At 38.2% G+C, this 26,858-nt stretch overlaps 1 protein-coding gene across 7 annotated transcripts in view; it reads right to left on the reverse strand.

Moving 5' to 3' along the window:
• The window catches only part of MTA3 (metastasis associated 1 family member 3), a 198,744-nt gene that overhangs the window by 13,611 nt on the left and 158,275 nt on the right, over window positions 1-26,858 (reverse strand). For 5 of the 7 annotated variants that reach the window (XR_002644571.2, XM_022573966.2, XM_089923235.1 and 2 more), the window contains 7 exons: window positions 23,988-24,062; window positions 22,058-22,116; window positions 16,083-16,207; window positions 13,937-14,088; window positions 12,224-12,446; window positions 4,526-4,612; window positions 1,430-1,576 (listed from right to left, as the gene is read on the reverse strand). Coding sequence is in view for 6 of the 7 variants with exons in the window: in XM_022573966.2 (XP_022429674.1) it covers window positions 1,430-1,576; window positions 4,526-4,612; window positions 12,224-12,446; window positions 13,937-14,088; window positions 16,083-16,207; window positions 22,058-22,116; window positions 23,988-24,062 (868 nt within the window). In the remaining variant the exon portion in view is untranslated. Of the gene's footprint in view, window positions 1-1,429; window positions 1,577-4,525; window positions 4,613-12,104; window positions 12,447-13,936; window positions 14,089-16,082; window positions 16,208-22,057; window positions 22,117-23,987; window positions 24,063-26,858 lie in introns of those variants that run through there. The other 2 variants (XM_022573965.3, XM_022573968.2) reach the window with 2 other exon arrangements.

The raw sequence follows: 26,858 nt of genomic DNA on the forward strand, positions 1-26,858 counted from the left end.
TACCATAAAGAATATATAAATATCAAATAAACCAGAACTTACTTTCTGCAGTAGGACTATATACCTAGACAGTCCAGGGAGGTGATAAGATGGAAAAGAAAGATTCTTTATTCCATTTAAGTCTGAACCTAAAGGTCCCACGCTGTGGGCAAGGAAAAGCTGGAAAGAAATCCAATCTCCACAGTTTGACACAATCCTTCCTTGGACTTCTTCTGACTAGACATCAGGCATATTGAGGCAAGGATGGCCGATGTTCTCATTAGCAAGGAAGTATTTCTGCAAAACTACTGTGTAGCTAAATTCTTGAAAGCACAGTGCCTGGAACTTGGTGGGTGCTCAATAAACGTTGGTTGAATAAATGAAAGTGATTAAGAAAAATAAGACCTAGAGAGGAGAATTAAATCTACAACACATTGATATCCTATAAATGCAAACTAAACTCTTCACCCTCAATTTTTTATTCATTTTGACATCACCATAACTATCAAAAGTCATACTGAAGGAAAATAACCATGGGAAATTATTACTAGAAGGTCTATTCCACATCCTTGCTCTAGGGCCTCGTTATAAATAATTTACTGTCAATGAAGGAATTCAGAGTCCCACAAGGCATGAAAAGCCTGGAGACAGTTTTATTCATAAATAAATGCCAACATTTAAACAATCAAGACATCTTCAAACTCCAGGAGTTGAAATCAATATTGAATATTGAAATTCAATATTGAATATTGAAATCAACAATATATACTGCCTGGATGATTTGTTACACTTGTGTTTATAGTCTGAATAGGAAGATAATTCAGTTCCACCTCAAGAGCCATTATATGGCCAAGCCCAAGAGAAGCACTTTGCATAAGAGGTGATATCTCTCAGTTTTTCCATTTCAAACAAATTATCATCTCTGCATTTAAGACATCAACCATGCAATTCTTTTCATGACTTGTAGTACTCTTGAGCAATTAAGAACATTTATAAGGTGAAAGAAGTCAGGGACAAATGCCAAATTTAAAATGATCCACAGAACACTGAAGAACCCCCAGACAGCACTGCTGTCTGAGACATAAGGCGAAATAATCCCTTCTGCTCAAGAAAACATAAATGAGCAGTGAGTATGCATCACAGCAAGAGCATTATCGCCCAGAAGAGGCAACTGCTAAATACAGACTTCATTTTCAAACAAGCCTCCTAACAGGAAATGTGAACCAAAAGGTCCCTTCTGAGGAGATGGAGAAATGTCACTTGGCAACATGTCTTCCCTGTGGCCCATGGCAGCCTTCCCTCATATCCCCCTTCCCACACAGTTCAATCAGGGCGTAGAAGAACCTGTTTGTTACACATTCCTGGATGTGGCAGACAACACTCGGGAGCAGGCAAGGGCAGAGAAGCCCGGCCTACGGGATCAGCCCCCAGAATTCCTGGGCTTACATACCATCCAGGCCATTGTGATGACTGTAGTTTCTTTTCCCCAAAATGCTCAGAGACGTGTGATTCGGGGTGGTTAGCATCCGCTTGGTAGCTGGGGTTTGTAGGCTTGGTGTAGATCGAATTACATTAGGTTTCTTCGAAGGATGGATCTCTGACAGGGGGAAGAGAGGTTTCTCAACTCAGAACATGGTATTAAAAATCTGTGTGCACTTACATCGGCTAATAGGCACACATCTTATTCTTATTTCTTAATGAGCTAAGAGCCAGTTCCTTATGAACCAGCTTATTTTCCCAAGTACTTGCATAATGAATCAACTTCAAGTGCTGTTACCATGGCTTTATTTATCAAAAGGGAGCTGGTTCTGCCCCTGCTAGCTGAAGCTCTGAGCTTCATGTTGTGAGTACAAGAAAAAAAAAAAAAGAAAAAAGCCACTTCAGAAGGTCACTTAAACATGAGATTTATGAGGGGAATAAGGCATCTGACTCTTCAAGGAATTAGAAATTCAAAGGCTATCTGGAGAGGTAGCCTTAAAGAAAACTACCCTTGTGCTCCATCAAACCAGGAACATAGATAGCATGTAGCACATCTGGTGTGTGAGAGCTTTCTGAAAAAACAGGATTCCTCCTCTGGCTCTGCAACTAGGACACAGGACCAGGGTCAATCACTCCCAGCGAAAAACAATTTGATATAGATGAAATCTGACACCAAACTCCAAATACTAGAGTTAAGAAGTAGCAGACGATGGGACTTCGCTGGTGGTCCAGTGATTTCAGACTCTGCACTTCCACTGCTGGGCTGTGGGTTTGATCCCTGGTCAGGGAACTAAGGTCCCGCGTGGCATGGCCAAAAAAAACACACAAAAAAAAAGCAGCAGAAGAAAACTTTGACAGAGGATATATGACAAAACTGTAATGTGCATGTGGTACATGTGTTTATGTGAAGTATGTAGTTGTCAGTAGATGGACAGAAACTGCAACACTGTAGCAATTGGATTTAAGGACCTCAGTCTACCAGGCAACCTCTTCTCTAAAGCTAAGCCTGCTCACTGATTCTGAGTCACTACCCAACATGCCAATCATGCACAAGCCACCCTGTCTTCCCAGGTGAGGGCCAGGATATCAGCCTTATTTACTGAAATTTAGGAAGGGCTGTTAGGAGTATTGGTCTGGTCAGAATCCTACACTTGCTGAAATTTAGGAATGGATCAGGTACTAACCAAAATACAGTGCTGATTTTTTTTTCGACATGGTATTGAAGGTTTGCCAACCTCATATTTCATCACAACCTCCATACGCTATGCTCCATCAGGACCAGAAAACCTGCCTTCCTTGATCCGATTTTCAAGCGCCTTTGTTCATCTAGTTCTCTTGGCCCTCATAAGGGGAAAAACATTCTATCTATTCAAATACTACCTATTTTTCAAGCTTGAGATCAACTATTACTTTCTTCACATAAGTTGCCCTAACTCCCATCAGAAATAACTATCCCTTCCTCCAAGTGCCCAATGCTTATTACCTGTAATTCTTTTATAGGATCTAATCCTTTGCTCAATTGTTCTTACCTGTGTGCCTTCCCTGCTAGTTGAAGATTTTTGAGGGCAAGGTTGTATTCATCTTGGTGTTCCCCAAATCACTTAGTGAAGTGTCTTGTACATAGTAAATACTCAGAAATATGTTATATAGGGAAGTGGTTCAGTTAGTAAGGACAGCACTGCTTTGGGCTTATCTGGTAGAGACAGAAACCAATTTGCCCATAGCAGGAACACATAATTACCTATGGAAATGCTGACTAATATGCAATTATATTCTATTTTTTATGATCATAAACTTTCCCTTGCAAGGTGGGAGGGGCTTCTAGGATTAGGCCCTGCAAGGGAACACAGGTAGCAAACTTCAAGGATTTGATCACCATGAGCTAGGTCGTGCCTGTGATAACCATGTGATATTTTGGGGGGCTATCAAAGCAACTCTTTAGGCCCTGAGGAATAAAACAGGAAAAAAGGTGGCAAAATAACATCAAAGAAGGAGCTATGCACTTCCGAATCCTAGGATGCTCTGATGAGGACCAGATAATATACCAACTTTAAGGCTACACTTTGATTTTTAAAAGACTGGATGTCTTAAGTCTGAACACTTCACAAATATAAATCTTTCACAAATATAAGTAATAAGGTTCAATGCAACTCTGAGAACATACTTCACTTTTACTGAGAAGATGAAAAAGCAAGAATATTAGAAGCATAAAAACATGCCATTATAGCTTCTAGGTATAGTAGGAACCATTTTAGCAGTCATTATTTTGTAAATTATTTATCTTAAAACTTTCCAAAAAAAAAGGTTATTGCCTAGTAATTTTATACTATTCCTAATTATATTTCAAAATGTAAATGGAACCATCATCTTTGGCGACTTCCAAGTTAAATAACATGATAAAAACCAGAAAGCAATACTAATGCTTTCCTTTCAAGTAACCTTAATTGGCACATTAAAACTATAAATATTGTTTAAAGGTGGGTTAAAGGCCAGTTTTATCTGTTTTTTTTTTTTAAAAAGTAAATAAACCAATCTTTCTCTATTTAAGGGGAGGGGTGAGCTGGGTTTGAAATAGTGGAAGGATCTAAATAAAAATATTAAGAATATTCATCGTTAATTTTATAATAACCTAGAATGGTGACAGATGGTAATTAGAATTATCACGGTGATCATCCTGTAATGTGTATAAATGGCAGATCACTATGTGGTGATCCTGAAACTAATATAACATTGTAAGTCAATTATACTTCAGTTAAAAAAAAAATTCATCCTCTAATAATTTAGTGATTATTTTCCTCTTTTTGCTTAATCTGTATTTATATCCATAAATATACATTTTTATTCAATGATATTTTCGGAAAAAGTAAACCTATCTATAACTCTGTATGTTTTGTGTTTTGGTAATAAAAATAAAAGTTTCTGAAATAAAATAAATTGACTATACATATGAAGGTATCCAATTGCAGCTACTTGAAAGGCTTGCATTTAATTTAGGTATGTCAATTTTGAATAGCCGATTATAAGATACAGAAATCGTTGAGTTTTTCTTCCGTTAGGAAATACCCACCTAAATACCCAATGATACATGCCAAAGGTTTCCTAGTGCTTTTGCTTTTCAGTGGACTTCCAGATAGGTCCGCATGTCTGTCTGCATCTGGGGAGAAAGAGAAACACGGAGACAACCAATGAGGCTGATTTCTCTGCCTATGCTACATACACCGCAGAAATAAAATGTGCAAGTGGAAAACAGTGCAAAAAATCTGCCAGATTCCTCCATAATTTCCTTTGGGGCTTAAGAAAACCGTTTTCAGTTCTGGTTCAAATTGCTGAATGGGATTTTACCTGGAGAATACTCACTTTAAAGTCCCTTATGAATGTAGCTAACACACATCTTACATGCACATGCTTTCTTTCTGTGCATGCTCATCTGTAAAATAGCCATGGCATTTCTACATTATAGTAGAAAAGCTTCCATAAAGTATGAGGTGTTATCAGTCCTAATGGAGGATAAATCTGGCATGGAAGACAAAAATGACAAAGGCAACACACTTGACCATCCCTGACCTAGATGGAGTGGGTCTCTATGGAGGAGTCTTCATCTATCGCGATTAAATTCAATTCCATTAGATTAGAGCTTCCCAAAAGTAAAAATGGGTCATTTGGTTTTATCACTAGTTTTCTATCCTTCATATCCTACTGTGATGTCATTAGTGCTGAGATTTAAAAGGTTACCTGTATGCAGACAGGTATTTCATCCAATAGTCAGAATAGTAAAGTACTGTGATGGATGTTAGTTCATAGAGGTCACATCACATTCCTCATACCCTACCATAAAACAGTTCAGAGAAAAATAAAGCACACAACACAAACACTCTCTGTGTTTTAATTTTTAAGCTCTCATTAGATGGAAGAGTAGATGTGAAACATGGCTGCCTCTCATACCAAAGAGTTAAGCAGTGGAGTCTGAAGCAACAAAAACAATGTGTATTGAAATGTTTTTTAAATTTGCAGATACTGTCATAAAGCTTAACAGAGTAGCTTTAGCAGATATGATTCTGCTATGTTTATGCCTTTTCCCACCTTCACATTTTTGACAAAAATGTCCTATAGATTTTCTGTGGCTGAGACCACATTTCTAGGCCTACATACAGGAAATTTTCTTTGACATCCACAGGGATTCTCTGCACTATTAGCATTAAAATGTATAATTCAATCTGGAACTTCAAATGATTTAAAATTAAAAATTAACTTTTTCATTAGCTCTAGCCCTCTCAACAAGGAAACTCTTTTCCAGTAACTATTAAACAGGAAAAGGTGGGAAAGCAGCATTTAAAAATATTGAAATAGACAAAGCACAAACTACAGACAGCCTGGAATCTGAATATATATCCCAAGCACTGGCTAATTACTATGCAACCACTTGACAACTATAAATGGTCCAGTTTCTTTTCCTCCAACTCAGCTGATTTCCTTTGAGCAAAAAAAAATTACTAAGCTATGAAGCTTTTCACCTGTTATTGAATAATAGTGAAGATACAGTCAGAAATATAATAAGCATATTTTGGAGGAGTAATCTAAACAAACATTAAAAAGCAGCCCAAACCCTGCAAGGATCAAACACCTGTCAAATCACTGTGTGCTAACAGTAATAATTCCTTCCTAATATTACTAATTCACCAAAAATTCAAGTTCTGCTTAGGAAGAGGACAAGAGAAGAAATTTATTTTCTATTAATAAAATAAAGCTTGAATGAATCATCTTAGTATTTGCTCAATGTTTTGGACAAAAACCATTACTGTATTACTAGTAGTAAGATTAACTTTGCTCTTTATTCCAGTCTATAAGGCCCAAAGGAAAACTGCCAATGTGACTTCAAGTGATGAACTCCCACATGACTGTCACCTTGACAATAATCAACGTACCCATCAAAGGAGTCACCAACACAATACCCATAGACATTTCACTTTCTATTAATCTGCTTTTAATTTCTCACTAAATGAGTAGGATTAATTATGTAATGTTCCAAGTGAGAATCTACAGAGCACCTGAGTGGGAGATCAAAGCTTTTTAGAAGGATCCATATTTCATCAATCTTCATTATATTTTATAGGAAGTACTTGGTGGCAAGAACTATCAGTCTCAACTGTGAATAAATTAGGATGAAAGGTGGGTGCTAAGACTACCGCATGACTGTTTAACATAAAAATTGCATCCATTCAGTGATTATGCCGAATATAAATAGAAAAAAATAGTTTCTGTCCGGAGGAAATGATCATAAACATAGATGATCAGGTCCACATTTGAGTTGGTTAAAAAGAATCCTGGTCTGTACTCAAGACCAGGCCAGTGGTACCTTGCTCTCAAATTATTCACCTAACTATATTTAAAGAGATAATTAATTAGTACCCATTAAAAGCACACAGGTAAAGAAAGCAACCTGAGAAATGCCCGAAGAAACCAGAAGGAATTAAAATCTGGCCAGAGGGAGAGCATTTTCACCTCACTCAAATGGCTTGACTGAGCACAAGGCATATTTCCCTGGCCTCCTAGAGGATGAGCTATACCTCTCTGAGGTAAACCTGGAAAAAGTTACCTTTTTTTTGCAACTCATGGCTATCTTTCTAAAATGTTTTGGAAATATTAGAGGGGAAACTAAAACAGAAAATTTGCAGAAAGTATATACCGAATTAAAATTCACAAAAATATCTCACATGGGTCTTCAAAACTGCTATCAAAGTAAAACCATCCATAGAATTTTCTTATAGGAATTATAAAGGCATTTCTAAACAAGACATAAAACGCATGTGCCATTAAAAATTTTTTTAAAAAAAGATAAATTCAGCTACTTAGAAAAATCTGCTTGGCAAATACCTCAACAAAATCAAAGACAAAATGGGGGAAATATTTGCATTACAGATCAAGAGCTAACTTCCTTAAAACATAAAAAGTTCCCATGAGTCAATAAGACTTTTAATAGAAAACAGGCCAGGGGCAAAAACAGTTGACAAAAAAGGAAATACAAATGGTTGTCAAATATATGCAAAATTTTCTACCTCATTCAAAATGAGAAATGCAAGCTAATATAACTTACATGTCACCTGTCAACTAGTTAAGGGTTTCAGAGATGGATAACACTGCTGGCAAGGTTCTAGAGAAACAGGCACTCTCTAGACACTGTGGTGGGGGTGTAAATCATAGTTTTTCTGAGGGCAACTGGGCAGTAACTATCAAAATTCAGAATGGAAGTTGCTTGACACAGATGTTTTACTCTTAGGGATTTAACCTGTAAGCAGCTACATGCTCATTTCACACATCATTTTTTTTTTTTGGCGGTACGCGGGCCTCTCACTGTTGTGGCCTCTCCTGTTGCAGAGCACAGGCTCCGGACACGCAGGCTCAGCGGCCATGGCTCACGGGCCCAGCCGCTCCGCGGCATGTGATATCTTCCCGGACCGGGGCACGAACCGTTGTCCCCTGCGTCGGCAGGCGGACTCTCAACCACTGCGCCACCAGGGAAGCCCCATACATCAGTCTTAAATGATATCTGTGTATTTGTTGCAACACTACTTGTAATAGAAAGGGATTGGAAACAACCTAATTTTTTTTTAAATAGGAGAAGTACTGGCTCAAGTACAAGACAGACTATTATGCAGCTGATAAAAAAAGGAGGTGGGACTTCCCTGGCAGTCCAGTCGTTAAGACTGCACTTCCAATGCAGGGAGCACAGGTTCAGTCCCTGTTTGGGGAACTAAGATCCTGCATGCCACGTGGCCAAAAATAAATAAGTACACTTTAAAGAAAAAAGAAAGAAAATCACCCCCCCACACACAAAAAAGAGGATGTAGTTCTCAATGTACTGGTATGGCCTCCAAGATACGTTAAGTAAAAAAGGCAAGGTGCAGAACAATGCAGACATTAACGTCTGTACAAAAACAAAAAATACAACTACTTAGTTTCTTAGAGATACACAGGATGTCTCTGGATACTTCAGACACTGATGACAATGGTTACCTCTAAAAGAGGTAGGAATGGGAATGGCGTTAAGATTTGTAACTACTTTCGTACTTTAAAAAAATTTTAAGTATCCAAAGACAAATTTTTATTAAAATAATAAACTACCAAAATAAACAAGCCAAAACCGTTCTCCTAATGTTAGAACTTAAAATTTCACAAAACTTTATACAATTATTAACAGTAACTTTCACTGAGAAACCTCTAGAAATCTCATAAAATATATAACAAGTTTCTTCTTCTGAATATGGGCCCTTGGGATAATACTTCTGAAGTTGATTTAGCATCTTCAAACAGAAAAAAAGGGCTCCACGTATCCCTTGAAAACATTCATACTGGGGAATGGTGCTGTCATTCAAGTCTCGTGTGTTATCAAACCAGAAAATACTTAATTATCCATGCAAGCTACAGAGGGGGGCAGGTAAGTCATTTGGATCCATTTCTCTGGGGACTTTTGCTTCATCTCTGAAATGCTGCTAATATACTACTTCTACTTAACCTTAGTCTCTGGATCTTGAGTCTCAAATAGAAGCCCTGTGCTCATCAGGTGTTGGGTGATTTTACAGATCTTTGACAAATCAGTCATCCAGTAACTCAGTGGTAAAGTCTCATGATAGTAACAAAGGAGGAAAACCATCATCATTATATTATGGCTTTTTTTAATGAGGGGAGGGGTGTCAAGGGGAAGCAGGGGCAGGCTGTCTGAAACTTGATGCTGTTACAACCATGCAGTTGGTCTGCAAATCTTGTCAAGGACATCGTACTTTTCTTTATGCAACATTTTGGGTTTTGGTCTAGCAATCCATTTTTATTAAGCACTACCTACATGGTAGAACTGGCCCAGGCACTGTACTGATGTTAGCAATTTTTAGCATGGACTTACATATTTACATACAAAGGTATATCATTCAAATAAATAGGTATTTGGGATTTGGTTTTAACAGTCATTTTTTACATCTATATCTATATCTATAAAACACATGTTGGTCATAGTGTATAGTTATTTCAAGTTTTAAAAAAATTTTTAATAGGAAATATATTCCTATGACTCAAAATCGAAAAGTTTAGAAGGATGAATAGTGGTACGTCTCCTTCCCACCCTTTTCCCTCAGCCTCCCAGTTTCCCTTCCCAAAGATATTACTTCTTACATTTTCCTGCGATGCTTTATGGATATGCAAACAAAGACTCCCCTGCTCACTATACTGTATTCCTTAACACCGGTTTCTTAGTGAAAATAAAGGACAGAGAGCACTGCTGTAACAAATTAAAAAAAAAAAAAAAACTTCCTCTAAACAAGGATTAACTTGTAAGTTGAGATCTGAAAGTTATGATTATGCTCTCCCCCATGTAACTGAGAATTTATCTCCTCAGCTCCCCACTTCTTCACTCTTCCGTAGTCTGATACCCCATCAACTCTGGCTGTGATACTGGCTGTGGTGTTGCTGCCAAGGCCAGGAGCTATGGAAGGGGTCAACTTCTATACTTCTTATAAGAGGAAGATTCTCAAGTTCACAGGCAAAACTAGTTTCCTTTTCCAATATTATAAAGAATTATTCTAAATGCATTAATTGGAGCTCTTGATCCATCAATATCTTTAGAATTACAAACTTTCACCTGATCTGAAAGTCATTCACCATCACGGAGATTGTTAACTTTTTGGGGGAGGGACAGGGTCACCACTGCCTTTGAGAAACCAAGGAAAGCTTACCAAAAAAACCAAAAAACAAATACAGCTTTAACCTCCCCCTGGACCATAAACATGGTTGCATACAGACATCGGGTTATTAACACCTAATCTTGCTAACAAGCCAAGATCAAGGAATCTGCTAAAGAGGTTGTGACAAGGTACAAATATAAGAAGGGAGAAGATAATGCAAGAAGCAATTAGATGCTAGGAAAAGAGTTCATTAGCTGCTTGCTGGGTGGGGGGACTGGGACTGAGTAGGTGGCTGCTGAAACTTTATAGTTTTAAATTTCGAGGTAAAATTATTCTGAGAATCTGATTCTATGTGTAACTTGACCAATGAAGCTAAATACAAAATAAAATACGCTCCTTGACTCTCATCACAACAAAGGAGTCTGTTCTTTTATTACCATTATTATTATAGATATGTTTGTAGAAATAAAATACAGGTAATTTAATCTCGACCCTTTTATAGTAGCATGGCCTTTTAACTGAGAAAAATTAAAATAAGGTGACACAAAAACATACTTCATTGAAGAATCACCAAAATAAAGACAATGTGCAAATTAACTGAGAAATTAACAGAAGCTTAATGAGAAACAGAAGCTTCCTCAGAAGCCAATTTAGTTGGTGATAGTTTCTTTTCCGCTCATAGCAACAAAGATGATCCTGGAGCCTGGCCAATTTTAATGGAAGAATTTCATTCACTTTCTTTCTCATGTGTTTTTTATTTTTTATATTTAATAAATTATATATAAACGTATATGTTTTAAATCAGCTAAGCCGTATATTCATGGATATAAATATTTTCTAGTTCCTTAAAATGGTAAGAAAGTGATAACATAAATCCATGAACTCAGAAATGCTAGCACAAAACCTCAATATACATGCCTAAGTTCTCACATATACATGAGTTTCATGTAGCTAAGTTTCCCCTCCATGGGACGCAGAGATTACTTCCAATTTCTACTCACTTTACAAAGCACTTTTCTTCTTCTTATAAAGCTTTTACCTGTAAGTTTTAAAGCTTTTCAACTGTTCTGTTGAAAATTATCTTTAGGAACAAAAAACACTTTTCAATCATCACTCCTTTTACAGATACCCTCTTTAAATCAAAATGGAACATCTCATAATAAGAAATTTCTTATCTCACAGATAGAGTTATCTACCGAATGTCTTTAAGATTTCCTACCTGTTAAGCCAGACAGCAAGTTTTCTCATCCCATAGGGAAAAAAAGTTTCATGGCTCTAACATGCTAAACAGGAATGTAACTAAAAGTAGCAAGACTTAGAATCAGAGTTCACACACAAATTATGGACACATTTAGGGGTACATGGTAATAACAGAACAACCTGCAATTCATCGGTACATATGACCTTTGTTCTAACAACAACAAAAAAACATAAGCAAGACTGAATGTGTTGATAATGAGTAATAAAGTCATGTAAATGTTATGTAGCAATGTATATGGTATATGATTATGAAATGGAAACCAAACTGGACAAATAGAAAGAATGCTCAACCACAAATTCAGACACTAGCTTGTAAAAATTAAATGTGTTTTCCAGAAAATTCACCCAAAAAACTTTAAAATTCATTTATAATTTGCTAAATCTTCTAATTTGTTATGAAACACTGTGAATTTCCAGAATATTGTATGATAATTGTAAAAGGTTTGTGGGAAATTGAGAAGTTTACAAAGACATACAATTTCTCATTAGTGTAAATTGGCAAATTTTATTCTACCTTATAGGTAAAAATCCCTCTTCGATAAGGGCTTTCAGGTAATTCCATCACAAAACCCCACTGGATAGGATCACCTCCCACCAATCTTTTGCTGAGCACTGCTTTCTCATAAAGACTGCAGAAGTTTCAATGTTTTCAGGTTGGCATTATACAAATGGCAGCAGACAAAACAATGTTAAAAAAAAATAAACCAAATAAAAGGCTGTACACAAGAACTTATGTTTATTGCAAACAAAAACAAAAACAAAAAGAGAGAGAGAGGGAAAGAGAGGAAATGGTCAGAAGCACAACATGTAAGGTTAAGAATTTAAAAGCATCTTACATTCTGCCCTAATGGCAGCATAATTAATAGGAACAAACGGCCGTCTTGCTGCCTGCCGCAGCCGGAGGGTATTTTTGCAGACCTGACGAGCAAATTTTGTGAAATATGTAGTGTGAAGGAAGAAAGCTTGACGGGTCTTCACTGCAGACTTTGGGCTCCCAGTGTTTCGGACCGGCATCCCCTGCATGGCCTGGCGAGACATGTGACTTCGAACTCGAGGGTCCTATAAAATCAGACACCAACAAACATGTAAAGAACGGAACTTGTCAAAATATAATACTCCTCCCGGAGATGGAAACAACCTAAGTGTCCATCATCGGATGAATGGATAAAGAAGATGTGGCACATATATACAATGGAATATTACTCAGCCATAAAAAGAAACGAAATTGAGCTATTTGTGATGAGGTGGATAGACCTAGAGTCTGTCATACAGAGTGAAGTAAGTCAGAAAGAGAAAGACAAATACCGTATGCTAACACATATATATGGAATTTAAGGGAAAAAAATGTCATGAAGAACCTAGGGGTAAGACAAGAATAAAGACACAGACCTACTAGAGAATGGACTTGAGGATATGGGGAGGGGGAAGGGTAAGCTGTGACAAAGCGAGAGAGAGGCATGGACATATACACACTACCACACGTAAGGTAGATAGCTAGTGGGAAGCAGCCGCATAGCACAGGGAGATCAGCTCGGTGCTTTGTGACCACCTAGAGGGGTGGGATAGGGAGGGTGGGAGGGAGGGAGACGCAAGAGGGAAGAGATATGGGAACATATGTATAACTGATTCACTTTGTTATAAAGCAGAAACTAACACATGATTGCAAGGCAATTATACTCCAATAAAGATGTAAAACAAAAAAAAAAGAATATATTTTTAGGGAAGCATAAAAAAAAAACTCCTTGCATCCTGTTCAAAGAAAAGCGCAGTTTTTAAGTCTTTCACTGAAGAATCTATAACTTATTACGGGGGAGAGAATTTAAAAGTATGTACTTTGGAGTAGGAGGTGGGGAGTAGAGAAGGAAACTGGGTGGAAGTAAGGGTGTCTGTGATCCTATATATTTTTTCTCCTAAATTGACCTTAACAATCCAAAATCACATTCACAACAGTAAAAAATTGCCAGAGGAGAGACTATTTTAAAAAAAAAAAATATCGAAGGGGGTCCTTAAATCTTGCTAGCTCTCAAAAAGAACAACCTCCCTCTGGTAGACATAGGTGCCTGATATCTGCCATCTATGAGAATTTTACCAAAATCAAATTTTAACTGTTGTTCACCTCAAGATTGAGCCCATGCCTTCTTGTCCCTCCTACGATAGCCCAGGGACAGAAAGAATGCTCAGTTTGTATTTATTACTTTATGCAATAAAACACATTTTCAACAGTACCGAAAGGTTGCAAACTGTTTGCCAAAAAGCCATTAAAACCAGTAGTTAATTTGTAAGCTCTCTACTCATGCTAACACCTCCCACACACATTGTTCTTCTTCTGAGTAATCTCTCAAGGCCGGATACTTTGAATACCTGAAAAAACTGGATTTGTCCCTGCCCCTATCTCCATACCCACCCCTCAACGTTTCAGTACTACATTTAGCTATAATAGCTTTGTTTGTTTTTAACTTATCCTATACTGTACTTCTGTTTCCAAGGAATGATCCAGGCGCTGAAAAACACTACATTTCTCAACACTAAGAAGACTATTGCTTGTGTACCTCTGTAGCTGGGCTGGGAGGTAACTTCTCCTCTTCCGACTGGGTGGGCATTTTTAGGCCTCCGTATTTTTTCCAATAGAGCCAACAGGTTGCACATAACCTACACTGCATATTAGGTGGGCCCCAAGAATACCACTGATGAGACTGTGTAGCTAAAGACGGAGGAAAAACAAGAAAAAACAAAGAATGTGACATAACTTGTAATATCAATACACACATGGTCAAATATTTCAAAAATATTCCAAAGCCATCTTTAGTTTACAATGTTATTTTTCTTCTTCCAGTTTACCCGACAAACAGGAAAGTCTAATACATGTATGTATTTTTCAAGTGAGAATTCATTAAACCATTTATTTCTATAGTTATCAAGTGCCTGTGGCCCTTACTAAGAGGGGCCATTAGGTGAAGTGCCCTATACTATACATTGTGCTGCTGAAGGAGTTTTTGTTGGTTCATTAAAAACATTTTGTACAATATTAAATATTAAAAATATTGTGTAAATTTCTGGAAATAAGTTATCAGAAAGGTATTATTAAACTAAATCCAGGTTTTCAAACCTGTGGTTCAGAAACTACCTCAGGGTTTAAAGTGCTTAGAGGGACCCCTCAGATAAAGGTAGAAGTCTGACAGAAACAGGTATCTGTTTTCCATTCCTTTATTTTAATCAATAGATAAAATAATTATTTTACTCTTTCTCTCTTTAAAAACAAATCCTTTTCCAGACTGTAAGTCCCTGTCAACTGAGCATGCATAGCCAAGATCACGGCATGCTTAAGACCTGAGAGCTCGATTGATTCATTCCTGAGCTAAACACTACACACCTGTGTTGTTTTGCTCTGAAGTTTAAAGTACTGCCATATAACATTTAAAGTATTCCCACAATGGATCTGAAGTTTAAGAAAGAAAACACTGATGATGAACGCTAAGTTAATAAGGTACATAAAATTATGATTCTGTAAGTTTGCCTAGGAATATCCTTCCCTTGATCTGTAAGTTACCTTTATCAGGTCAAAACGTTCAAACAGCACATCAGGGTGTCAACTAACACTTCATAAACCAATGTCAAAAAGAGAAGATACAGCGATCATTACAGTCAAACTCTCTCTTAGTTTGTTGAAAATGATACTGTGAACCCATCATGTATTATTTTGGGAGGACTCCTTGCAAATAGCAGCCTAAAAACCTTTCCTCTTGTAATTTAAAAACAAATAGTAAAATAAGTTGATTTTTTTTTAAAACACAAATTTTAAGAATCCTAAACATTAGGCATGGGCCTATTTAGGATTCTGAACATAAAATTTCACTCATATTTAAATATTTATTTTCACCCAAATTAATCATGACATGTCATTTTAGTATGTCAACAAATGCCTTTCTCTTTATATAATTAACTCAAATTCAATGAAAGTGACAAACAGAAAACACCAAATTCTATCTTTCTATAAAGATAAAACTTCTATGTATATTATACTAAGATACACTTTACAATAGATTATTTAATACATGGACCTAAAATTAAAATTGCTTATTTGTCATGCACACATAAAAATGGTGAAATAATTATTTAAAGGGATATGTGAGACTGCATATAACATGAAAGGGGTTTGTAAGGCAAAAATAAGACACATTAAGCCACTAACACCTGTCTGCAGGATTCTTCTTCTTTTCATTTAAATATAAATGAAGTTCAAAATCTAACTGCCAACTCAAAAACAGTTATGCAATCCATGCAAAATTTTGACCAAAAGAATCTAATTTTCAGGCTTCCCTGGCGGCACAGTGGTTAAGAATCCACCTGCCAATGCAGGGGACACAGATTCGAGCCCTGGTCCGGGAAGATCCCACATGCCGCAGAGCAACTAAGCCCCATGCGCCACAACTACTGAGCTTAGCACACAGCTTAGCACACACTGCTCAACAAACCCAGGACACCACAGAAGCAAATCAAAGGAAACCCAATACCTAAACTCAGTGTCCAGGTGGAAGGTAAGGATGGGCACCTGTCCACTCTGAGGCTACATTATTCTGCCCTCTGCGCAGTGCTGACCTCTCGCACCTCCTGCCCGGCAGTGCCAGCACAATTTCCTGCCCTTCACCCACAACAGGCATCAGAGGAGCTGGGGAAGCCCTACTGGAGAAAACTTACCATAGCAGCTCTCACAGGCTCGCCCTAGGAGAGGGTTCTGCGGCTGGAATGCGGATCCCACGGCTCCATTCACAGCACCAGGTTTGCCATTACTGGTGGATATTTGGTTGGGATTTGGTTTGCTGCTTTCAATGAAATATAAAGTGAAGTGATAAAAATGACTTGCATAACAAGGTAAAAGGCTCTACATTTCATTATTGATTTACCTTAACTACACATAAATAAACATTTGAATGTTTGGTGAAGAAGAAATAAACTGGTAAAAGTAAGGTGTTAAAATGAACCCAAACCACTTATCTTTACAAACCAACGTCATGTAAAAACCAATCTCTTGGGCTTCCCTGGTGGCGCAGTGTTTGAGAGTCCGCCTGCCGATGCAGGGGACACGGGTTCGTGACCGGGTTTCGGGAAGATCCCACATGCCGCGGAGCGGCTGGGCCCGTGAGCCATGGCCGCTGAGCCTGCGCGTCTGGAGCCTGTGCTCCGCAACGGGAGAGGCCACAGCAGTGAGAGGCCCGCGTACCGAAAAAAAAAAAAAATCTCTTAAGCCTGACACTCACAAAATAAATACACCGTATCTGTTCTCCGCCCAAACACAATTTCCTTAGGACACCCTCTGATAAATTTGAAAGATACAACTTATTAAACTTTATCACCTATCATAAATTCTCCTGAGAATATAATTTTTGGATTAAATAATTGAGCCAAGGGTAGTGTGCTGTGTTTAGAGAAAACCACTGTCCCATTCCTGCTGCTGGTGTGACAGCTGCTGACTCCACGCATCGGCTCTCAAGGGAACTACACGAAAGCCACATGCCCAACAGAGACACTGTGGATATCAGCAAGGCATATCTTGAGAGGTAAAAGTTAGCATTTCAGGAGATTGTGACCACCCGTGATTTCTATCATGTTTGAATATTTATGACGAAGATTAAGTAGCACCTGAAATTAGAAAAACCAATAAATGTATTTGAGGCATTTCTTTTTAAGAGGAAAAAGTTATATCTATCAGATTTCCAGAGGCCGTAATTCCTCACAAACATGTAACTCAGATTGTCTTGGTATTTACTGAGCAAACATGGCTCACTTTTTCCCATCTGGGGTAGCCTAACTCCCCTGCTTATCAGCCATGCCTAAGAATACTGTACAGGTGTACATAGTATGTCCTCAATACACTCATAATTCATTTAACATATATTTATTCAGTGCCCAGTAAAAAAAAAGTGCCAACATCAAGGAGCTTGCATTCCAGAGGAGCTTTCATGTCTATTTGCTGGGCAAAAAATAAGCAAAGTAAATTAGCAAATTATTTGTTAGTAATGAATGCTGAATGACTAAATGCAGACCATACTCTATCTTCCTGTGGCTTGTGAAGTAATGAGAGTTCACAACTATTAAGACACCTGGAGTTTCAGCACGGAGTAGGCTCGTGAGTTTCCTTTTTGCTGTTTCTCATTCCCACACTTACATTTACCAGTGAAAGCCTAATATGTAAACTTGGCCTGATGACAAATTAAGATTTCTTTCTGGGCTTCCCTGGTGGTGCAGTGGTTAAGAATCCACCTGCCAATGCAGGGGACACGGGTTTGATCCCTGGTCCGGGAAGATTCCACATGCCGCGGAGCAGCTAAGCCCGTGAGCCACAACTACCGAGCCTGCGCTCTAGAGCTCGCGAGCCACAACTATTGAGCCCGCGTGCCACAACTACTGAGCCCGTGTGCCACAACTACTGAAGCCCGCACGCCTAGAGCCCGTGCTTCGCAACAAGAGAAGCCAACGCAATGAGAAGCCCATGCACCACAACGAAGATTAGCCCCCACTCGCCGCAACTACAGAAAGCCCGCGTGTAGCAACAAAGACCCAACGCAGCCAAAAATGATAAAAATAAATAAATTTTTTAAAAAAATAAGATTTCTTTCTGGCACTGTTACTATAATTCTTAGCTGACGCCCCATCACCACCCCAGAAGAAATCATTTAACCTCTGTGTGCACTGAGGGCCCTATTCTATAAACAGGGCTATTATTTACACCTCAAATCTGTTCCAGCCATGTATTTTGAAGACAAATTGGTTTCAAAGACACATTTTAAACCAGACAGAACGTATTTCTCCTCTTAGAGTTTTCAGTTGGAAAAGTACAAAGTTAAAAGTGGTGATTCAGAATGACTAAGATTTCCAAGGGTATGTAAAAATATTTCTGATTTTTAAAATCTACTATACATAGAAAGAAGTGGTAGCCCCTTGAAGTCAAATGGCTGATAATGTCAGAAGGCTTTCTCTAAATAGGAACATTTCTGACATTTTACACAGGGCAAAATATATGTGTTAAGAGACCTAATACAAATTTACAGTTGAGCGGCCTGAGAAAAGAATGAGAGTAAACACAACTTTAGTTGTTCAACTGAATCTAGAATGTTATTTGACGGAATAAACCACTGACCTTAATTCTAATAATCACAAAAGGAAAATGAGTGTGCAAAGATGGAATATAGACAGGTGAACCAATTAAAACATGTTTTGCAAAACCAAGTACCTACAGGTTCCTTCTCAGGGGACAAATGGTTAATGTCAATGTTGACCATTTGAATAAAGACAAACATTTTTTTTTTAAGTTTTTAAAGCTGCATTATATGAAACTGCCCTTCCTTTATCTAATGCCCAAACCTTTCCTCCCCTCATCTATGCTCCAGATTGCAGCCCTCCTGCCCTCTTGAGAACTTTGTACACTTGATTCTCTTTCCTGGACCCTCCTCATTACCATGGAAACAGATTTCTCCATTTCTCCATATTTAAAAAACTCCCCCATTACTCTATCCACACTCACCCCTCAATGCCAAGAGCTCTCTCGACTGCCTTTTCCAGCCAGTTTTCCTGAGAGCTGCTAATCTTCACTGTCTGCAGCCCTTAGCACTCTATTAAACATTACCATCGACCTCCATGTTGCTAAATTCCCTGGCTATTTTTCATTAGCATTTGACACCGTTAACCTCTTTCCCTCCTTGAAAGACACTCCTCTCTCAGGTTGTGTGATAATGCACTCACCTGGCTATCCTTTTTCAGCTATCATACTCTATCTGATATATTGAACAGATTTCCTCAAGTTTGGTCCAAGGCTCTTTTTTCTTATTTACTCTAAGAAATCTCATCCATCGTTTCAAGCACAATATTGTATGCTGATGAAGCTCAACTATGGACCTCTAGCCCAGAACTTTCTCCTGAGTTTAAGACCAATATATCTGACAGCATATTCAACACCTCTTTTTGGAGAAAACAAACTCAAAATGACCCAACCTGGTTCTCTGCCGCAGTTTCTCATCATGGTGAACAGCACAGCAATCCACCTAGTTAATTGAGCTAGCCAGAAACCTGGGACTCAGCTTGACATCTCCCCTCTCTCTCTCCATACAAGTCAATCACCTCTAAGTAGCATACCATTTCCAGGCCACAGCTCTAGGTCAAGCTACTATCATCTTTCTTCTCCAAGAACTTTCATAATTGGCGTTCTTACATCCACTCCCCTGTTTCCCCATACCACTTTCCAAAATGTAGCCAGTAATCTTAAAGTACGTAGAAATTTAACCATGATACCTACTTGTTTACAACCCAACTCCACTGTTTATCAGATGGCTAACTCCTGGCCCTTGCCTACCGTATTGGCCTCCCATGGCTCACCACTCTCTTCACACCAGCCACACTGCCTTTCTCTCACCTCCGTAACTCTGTTCTGCCCCTTCCCATCTCACAATCCCATTGGCCTGGAAAGCCTCCATCACCTGAATGATCCCTCCTCTACAGTTCGCTCAAACTCACCTCCACAAGGAATCTTTCCTGACAGCATCAACTGAGTGTGGTCCCCAGAACAAACTGTCACACCAGCTCTTCTCCATCATCAGAGTACTCAACACACTGGGTGACTAGCTGTTTGGCATCTGTCTCCCCCACAATAGAATGTAGGCTCCAGAAGACAACGTGTCTTCTTAACTGATCTACCTCTAGCAGTGAACAGAGTGCTTTGCATATATATAGGAGACTGCCAGTCTCAAAAGAATGACAGTATAAAATAATTCTTGGGGATTCCCGCTGGTGGTCCAGTGGTTAGGACTTTGTGCTTTCACTGCCATGGACCTGGATTTGATCCCTGGTCAGGGAACTAAGATCCCACAAGCCATGTAGCATGGCATCCCCTCCCCCCAAGAACTTAATCTATTATTTGTTTTAAAATAATATTTCAGAGTTAATTGGGAAATTCTTCAAAGAACTCAGATTCTTATCCAACTCAACAGTACAGATTCATAACAGAATTTATTATGAATAATAAATTCATAATAAATAGAATTCATATATTCTATTTATATACATGATTTATATAACATTTTTTAAAAGTATGATTAGAAACTCTATCTTGATCTTCAAAAGTCATTCACTTGGATCAGGGATTGGCAGAGTAAATGTTTTAAGCTTTGTGGGTATTATAATTTCTGTCGCAACCATTGAGCGCTGCCATTGTAGCACAAAAGCAGACAGAGACAATACATAAATGAATGAACATGGCTGTATTCCATAACACTTTATTTACAGAAACCGGTGGCAGGTCAGATTTGGCCCACATACTGGTCTTTGACTTAGTCTTTGACTTAGATCAAGGCTTAGATCAAGGCTCCAAAGTCAATGCAAAACAGAAGAGCAACAATTATCTGGGTTATTTGCTGAAAACTGGCTTAATGTACTTTTCCTTTGATGTGACAGCACTGCAAAGTATAAGAAAGCTGGTATGCTTGTTTTTGAAAATCTAAGACACATGAATCACAGCAGTGTTTTCTTTGGGGAGTTGTTCTTTTATAGCTTAGTCAAATAAAACATATAATTTTCTAAAATATTAGAAACCACTCTGCAGGAAGGACATTACAGCTCTGAATAAAAATTATGGACCCTGTAAATTACATGTTATCTATCTTGAGATAAAAGATTAATAAGAAATATAACAATTCAGTGTCTATGAGGCCTCCTGTACATAAAAATATATCAAAATTCAGTAAACAAAAGGCGAGGTATAAAACAACTGTACTGAGCTCAAAGAGTGAAAAAGCTTGAATCAGTACACAGAACGCTGCAGTAAATTTCATTTTAATCCCCAAAGAACGTAGGATAGCACTGTATACATGGTGCTCAATAAATTTTCCTGAACAAATGAACTGTCAAACTCATGATCTCAAAAAAAGATAATTCATTTAAAATGTAGCAAATGAAAAGAAAATTGGCATTCATTTTGATATGACAATGATTTCTAAACCAACAGGACAATAATGATAGAATGCTAGGCATCTGAAACAACTGAAACCTATTCATTATTTATCCAATAATTTACAAAGTTTGGTTCTAATTACATCCCCTAACCCTTTCCCCAAGCAAACAATGTAAAATTCTCAACCAAATAAACGACATACCTCAAAAGGGCAACACACATTACCCAAACAAAATACATTAAACAATACAGAAGTTTCAAAAGTTGCTAGCTTTCTGAAACACATTTGCTTCAAATAATATTTTCATAGGTTAGTTTTCTAACGCTTTCCCTGAAGCTTTTTATTAATTTAAATTTTTTTTTTTTTTTTTGCCACGCTGTGTAGCATGTGGGATCTTAATTCCTGACTAGGGATCGAACATGCACCCCCGAGCAGTGGAAGCGTGGAGTGTTAACCACTGGACCACCAGGGAAATCCTCCCTGAAGCTTCCATGGCATGTTTCCTCTGGTCCTTTTGTTAGCTGACTTGGGGTTTCCCCCACCAGCCATTTTTCTTTCTAAAAAAGGTCATTTAAGTGGCACTAAAATGGAAAGCAAACAGTGCTTTGTAGTGGAAGAAAATAAGATACATAAAGAAATTCAAATTTGGCAGAAACTGACCAAAATGTACATATTTTGTTTTGAAGAGAATTAATACCATGGCAAATATTTTAATAGATTTCCATTACTTACTAAGTTGGGATATACACTTGTTTCAGCTTACTCTCAGCTTCTGCTGCTTTTAGACGTTTCTAATTCAAAAGATAGATAAAATATTTTACACACGATGTCGAATAATTATTACCACTTCATCTGCCTTAAAAAATTCACAAGAAAATAAAACATTAAAGTATACTTCAAAAATTGCCTTTTTAAGATGAGCTTTTCTGTCATGCACGTAAACTGCAATGGTTTGTAAGAAAAAAATCACTAGATTCTGAGGTACAGAACTACAAGTATTAAAAACATTTTAGACACAAATTTTAAAAATAAAGCAATGAACAACTGTTTCCTATTCCTCCATGAGTAGATAAACAGGACTTATAAGTAACCATTTTTACTTTTCACAGTTTCTATTTATTTCTTTCTTGCCTTTCTCAGAGGGAAAAAAAAATACATAACCTTTGCTTTTAGAAAATTATTCAGAGATGATTAGTTTCCAAAGTCCATGAAAGAGAAGGAGACAGTAACTAATCTAAGTCCAATTAAATAAGCATGTACCCTCAAATGTTGGGAGACATGCAGTAAACTTTAAAGCTTGGCTGAACTCATGTCAGATTTTTAGGAACCAATTAGGAGCCAAATGCAGGGAAAGGAATGGGGAAAAGATTATAAAATCACATCCAGAGAGTGATCAACACAATAATAAGTGCAAATAGGGAAGGAAAATAATGTATGGTAGATACTCAAAATGAAGACAAATCAGAATATAAGACAACCCTCCATTTGCTCAATGAGAAGGAAACAAAAACATTTAAGGAGACAACTTAAAACTTTTAAAGAAGGAGTCCAAATTTTTGGAAATAATTTTTATCCAAATACTTTCAACCATCCTTGATGCCATCATCGCCACCATCTATCTTTAGGGACTCTTTTCACTTTGAGTAACAGGTTTTCCAGAGCACATGGTCTTCATGCTATCTAAGTTGTTTGAAGTAAGTATTTGGGGGGGTGGGGGGGTGGGGGTGGGGGAACAACTTTATTAGGAAAGCCAACAGGTGAGAAGATGGCAGACTAATGTCCTAAAAGAACCATCTTGCCTGGATTTGGAGGCTAGTTTGAAATGAGCACTTTCTGAATTATATATGATGTGATGCTGGGAATTTTTCAACAAGCCATGGGTATTTATTCACTATTCACAACCTCAACAACTCACTATGGTAATTTTTAAAGTGATCTTTAAATTGTATTTTTATAGCATCTAACACTTGCCACTGGGTGATCATATACTTATGAAAAATAATGTCTGTGTTAAATATACTTGCCCCTTTACCAGTTCTGACATGTTAACTAGAAGAATATAATATACTGACTGAGGTCACTTGAGGAAAATGTACCTTTCCCCCAAAAGTAGTATTACTCAAAACAGGTAACTGAGAGAATTACCTCAATTTGGGACATTTGGGGAGAATTTACAAAATAAGTGATTCCCTGCTTTTAGAGGTAATTTTGGGAACAAAAGTTGTGTGCTTATGTACGAAGTATCAAACTAGTAAAGACTAACTACTACAGTTAAGGTCAAAGACTTAGGGGGTATAACCACAAAAATGTCTAGGAGGGTTCAGAAGATCTTTCACACATTTTAAGTCATTCCTGTCAACTATACTCACAAAGAGATGAAGCACCAGGCACCTACAAGGAAAACAATACCTCTCTATTGGTATCTTTCCCTGCTGTCTGTCCAAAGTATTTATCATAATGGAATCTGAAGTAAAGAAAATATCGAGACTAAAATCTTAAAATAATATGTTAAAGATATGAAATCATGTACTTTAAAATGGTCTAGAAAAGATAAAGCAAACAAAACAAATTTAACACTAAGCATATTGCTAAGAAATACTAATGTATAAATAGAAAGTTCATTTTAATGCAATTGTATTGGTAGCAATATGAAAAAAATTACCTGCTGCACATATCTGTCAGTAGTTTTCCACATGTAATAATATTCAATGATGCTAGTCAATGATTTCCAAGGGAGCTGAAAAAAAATTTAACATGATAATGAAAACAAGCTACCGTAGAAACTCTTTTCCTTTAAAAGCACTTCTTAAAAATAAGGAGGTAATAATCCACATGGAAGATGCATTCTAGAAGAAATGTTTGAAAAACTGAAATTAATTCTGAGCAAAAGGGTCCCCAAACAAGTTCTATTCAGCTAGAGATGCACATTCCATTTCTCAACTCCCATTCTGTTAAAAATTATAAACCTTACGACTGAAAATATTTCATGACTTACTCAGTTTTTCTCGGGCTATAGGTGGGGTGGAAGTACAATTTTTAGAAATGATATTTTAACGAATCTGGACTGAGTTCTCCAACTTCCAAAGATGCCACCTACAACTGGGGGGTCATTGGTCTCTGGTATAATATTTCTCATCCTTTCCAAAACTGCTCTATTCTGATCTATTTTGTTGTAAATAAAATGAAAACCTAAATCTCTGAAAAAGAACATTGCCAAGTGTGGTACATATTAGAAAAATAGGAAGCTTGTCTGCTATGTTCCATAATTATTCAAAATGGCCAAATGAGCCTTTACTTATGAGACCCACAATGGAAGAATATATTTAATATGTCCCTCTGTAAAGGGAGATCTGTTAGTCTTCCAAGATGCAAATCAGGGCAGATCAAACAAAATGACTGATAACATTCGAGTTTTAGCTGTTGTGGCAGATTTTACTGATAGGTGACTCAGCACCCTCTGACTCCCAGCTTGCCCTAATGCACCACTGGGTTTAGAGTTAAAATAGTTCTTCCCAGACCCCAGTGCAGCTAGGGGTCTGTTTATGACCCACATGTACAACAACCATGCAATTCCTGTCATCTTCACATTTAACTCACCTGTTTGGTCTGAAGAGAAAAATAAATGGAGTTTAGAAAAAGGACGTTATTTTAAAACTTAACTGGGTGGCAACTTCAACAAATGTGGTCTCCTTACAGGAACAGATCGGCACAGCTGGCATTTGGATTGCAGTTAAAGCAAACATAATTTTCTCCCATTTAACAAGCAATCTAATGGAGCTGAAAGTGTCTGAGGGATGGTGTTAAGGAGCCAACTACGGCAACACCTCACAGGACAGCTGAGGTATAGTCTCCCAGGGTTTTAAGCAAGCCAAAACCTCTTATCCCCTTAATTATTCTTCTTCTGGGAAGTAGGCCCGGGCATGCAATTTACCTGGAAGCCTGAGAAAAGAAAACCAAGTGACCCTGTAACCTGAGCTTCCTCACGAGCCAGATTTTATCTAAGCCACAGAGTCCTGAACAGCTGTGCTCAGCGCCAGCACACTCTCATCAAGGAGGAGTGCAGGTCACATCTCAGCGTGTCTGCTCCTGACGTAGTATCATTTCTCCCTCAACCCTCACTCAGCTTGCATGGGAGTTCCAGCACGTCAACTGAAGAGGAAAAAATCCGAATGTGGCAGATGGCTCCGCATGATGTATGGGCACCGACTGGAATTATACTGCTGCAGCATTTCAGCCCCAGGCAGGAGTGACTGTGGCGCCCAGTGACGAAGGGAGATCCTTTTGGAGGGCAGAACATTAGAGTGGACGTCTGGTTTTCTACGTTGAGTTGCAAGAGAGAGGGCCAGAGGTACTAATCCGTACCCATCCGTGGACAATGGTTATTTGCTTGTCACAATGATCAGGGACTTGAAAGGAATGAGATTAGAGGACTGGTAACAATGATGCTTATAAAAGAGGTTTGTGGGTCGGACGTCTGAGGGTGGGCCTGGCTGTGAGGGTATCTGAGCCCCCGTGTTCACAAAGGCTCCTCTGCAAAGGAGGCTTTTCACTCGTCTGCTGTATAAGATGATCCCTATGGCTATAAGCCAGCCTCCTTCCCTAGCCACCCAATGACTGCTCAAAGGACACGTAAACAAAACGGACACACCTGTGGATGCCACCACAGGGATGTCCTCTCACCCATTCTGATCTGATTACTCCAAGTGTCTAATCTGCAAGGAACAGAGTACACTGGGCCTCCAACATGGCACCAGTCCTGGTAACATGTCAGTTAGATTAGACTCTCAGCATCCTGGAATAGTAGTTACCTGTTTTCATTGAATGGACAATTATTCTAGATATGATTTGCCTTTTCTGTGCTATTGACTAGCAATAGCACACACAGACTTATGAATGACTTACTCCCACAAAACACTTTTTGTAACCCAGGGCCCACAACCTGCAAGAATGAAGGTTTGGGTCACCCCACCAGACTAAGAACTCTGGTCATCTAAGATACGGAGGGGAGAACAGTGTGTGTGTGTGTGTGTGTGTGGGTGGGTGGGTGGGTGGGTGCTGCTCTATCCTGAATGACAATGAAGGCATCAGGAAGAGCTTCACAAAGGGAGAGCGGAAGACTAACGAAGCTATCTGTGTTTTCTTCCTTGCTCAGTGTAATTATTTTCCTTCTGCACCCAATTCCCTTTCTATTTTTTATATAAGGTCTGTTGGTGGTGGTGTTTTTACCTTTATAATTTAATGCAGAAGTTACAAGCTATAAAGACAGGGTTGTGGCTAAAACCAGAAGAGGAATAAACAGCAACCAGAGATGGATGCTGTGACGTTAAATTTAAGCCTCCCCATTTAAGGAAATAGTACCATATTTTCTAATGATTCAGGGATAATTACTATTGTTTTAAAGTTGATGTCTGGAAAGGAAGCATGTAGAGACGGCAACGATGGATGTTAAGTAGTCAAAGAAGTGGGTGGTGGCAGAAACTGTACACCCATTTCCAACCTACTTCCAGCTTACCTTCCTTGAAGCTCTAAATAC

Source organism: Delphinapterus leucas, chromosome 13 (genome assembly GCF_059928025.1).
Source record: "Delphinapterus leucas isolate spDelLeu-1000000601 "Yukka" chromosome 13, BTC_Dleu_Yukka2, whole genome shotgun sequence".
In the NCBI taxonomy this organism is placed as follows: Eukaryota; Metazoa; Chordata; class Mammalia; order Artiodactyla; family Monodontidae; genus Delphinapterus; species Delphinapterus leucas.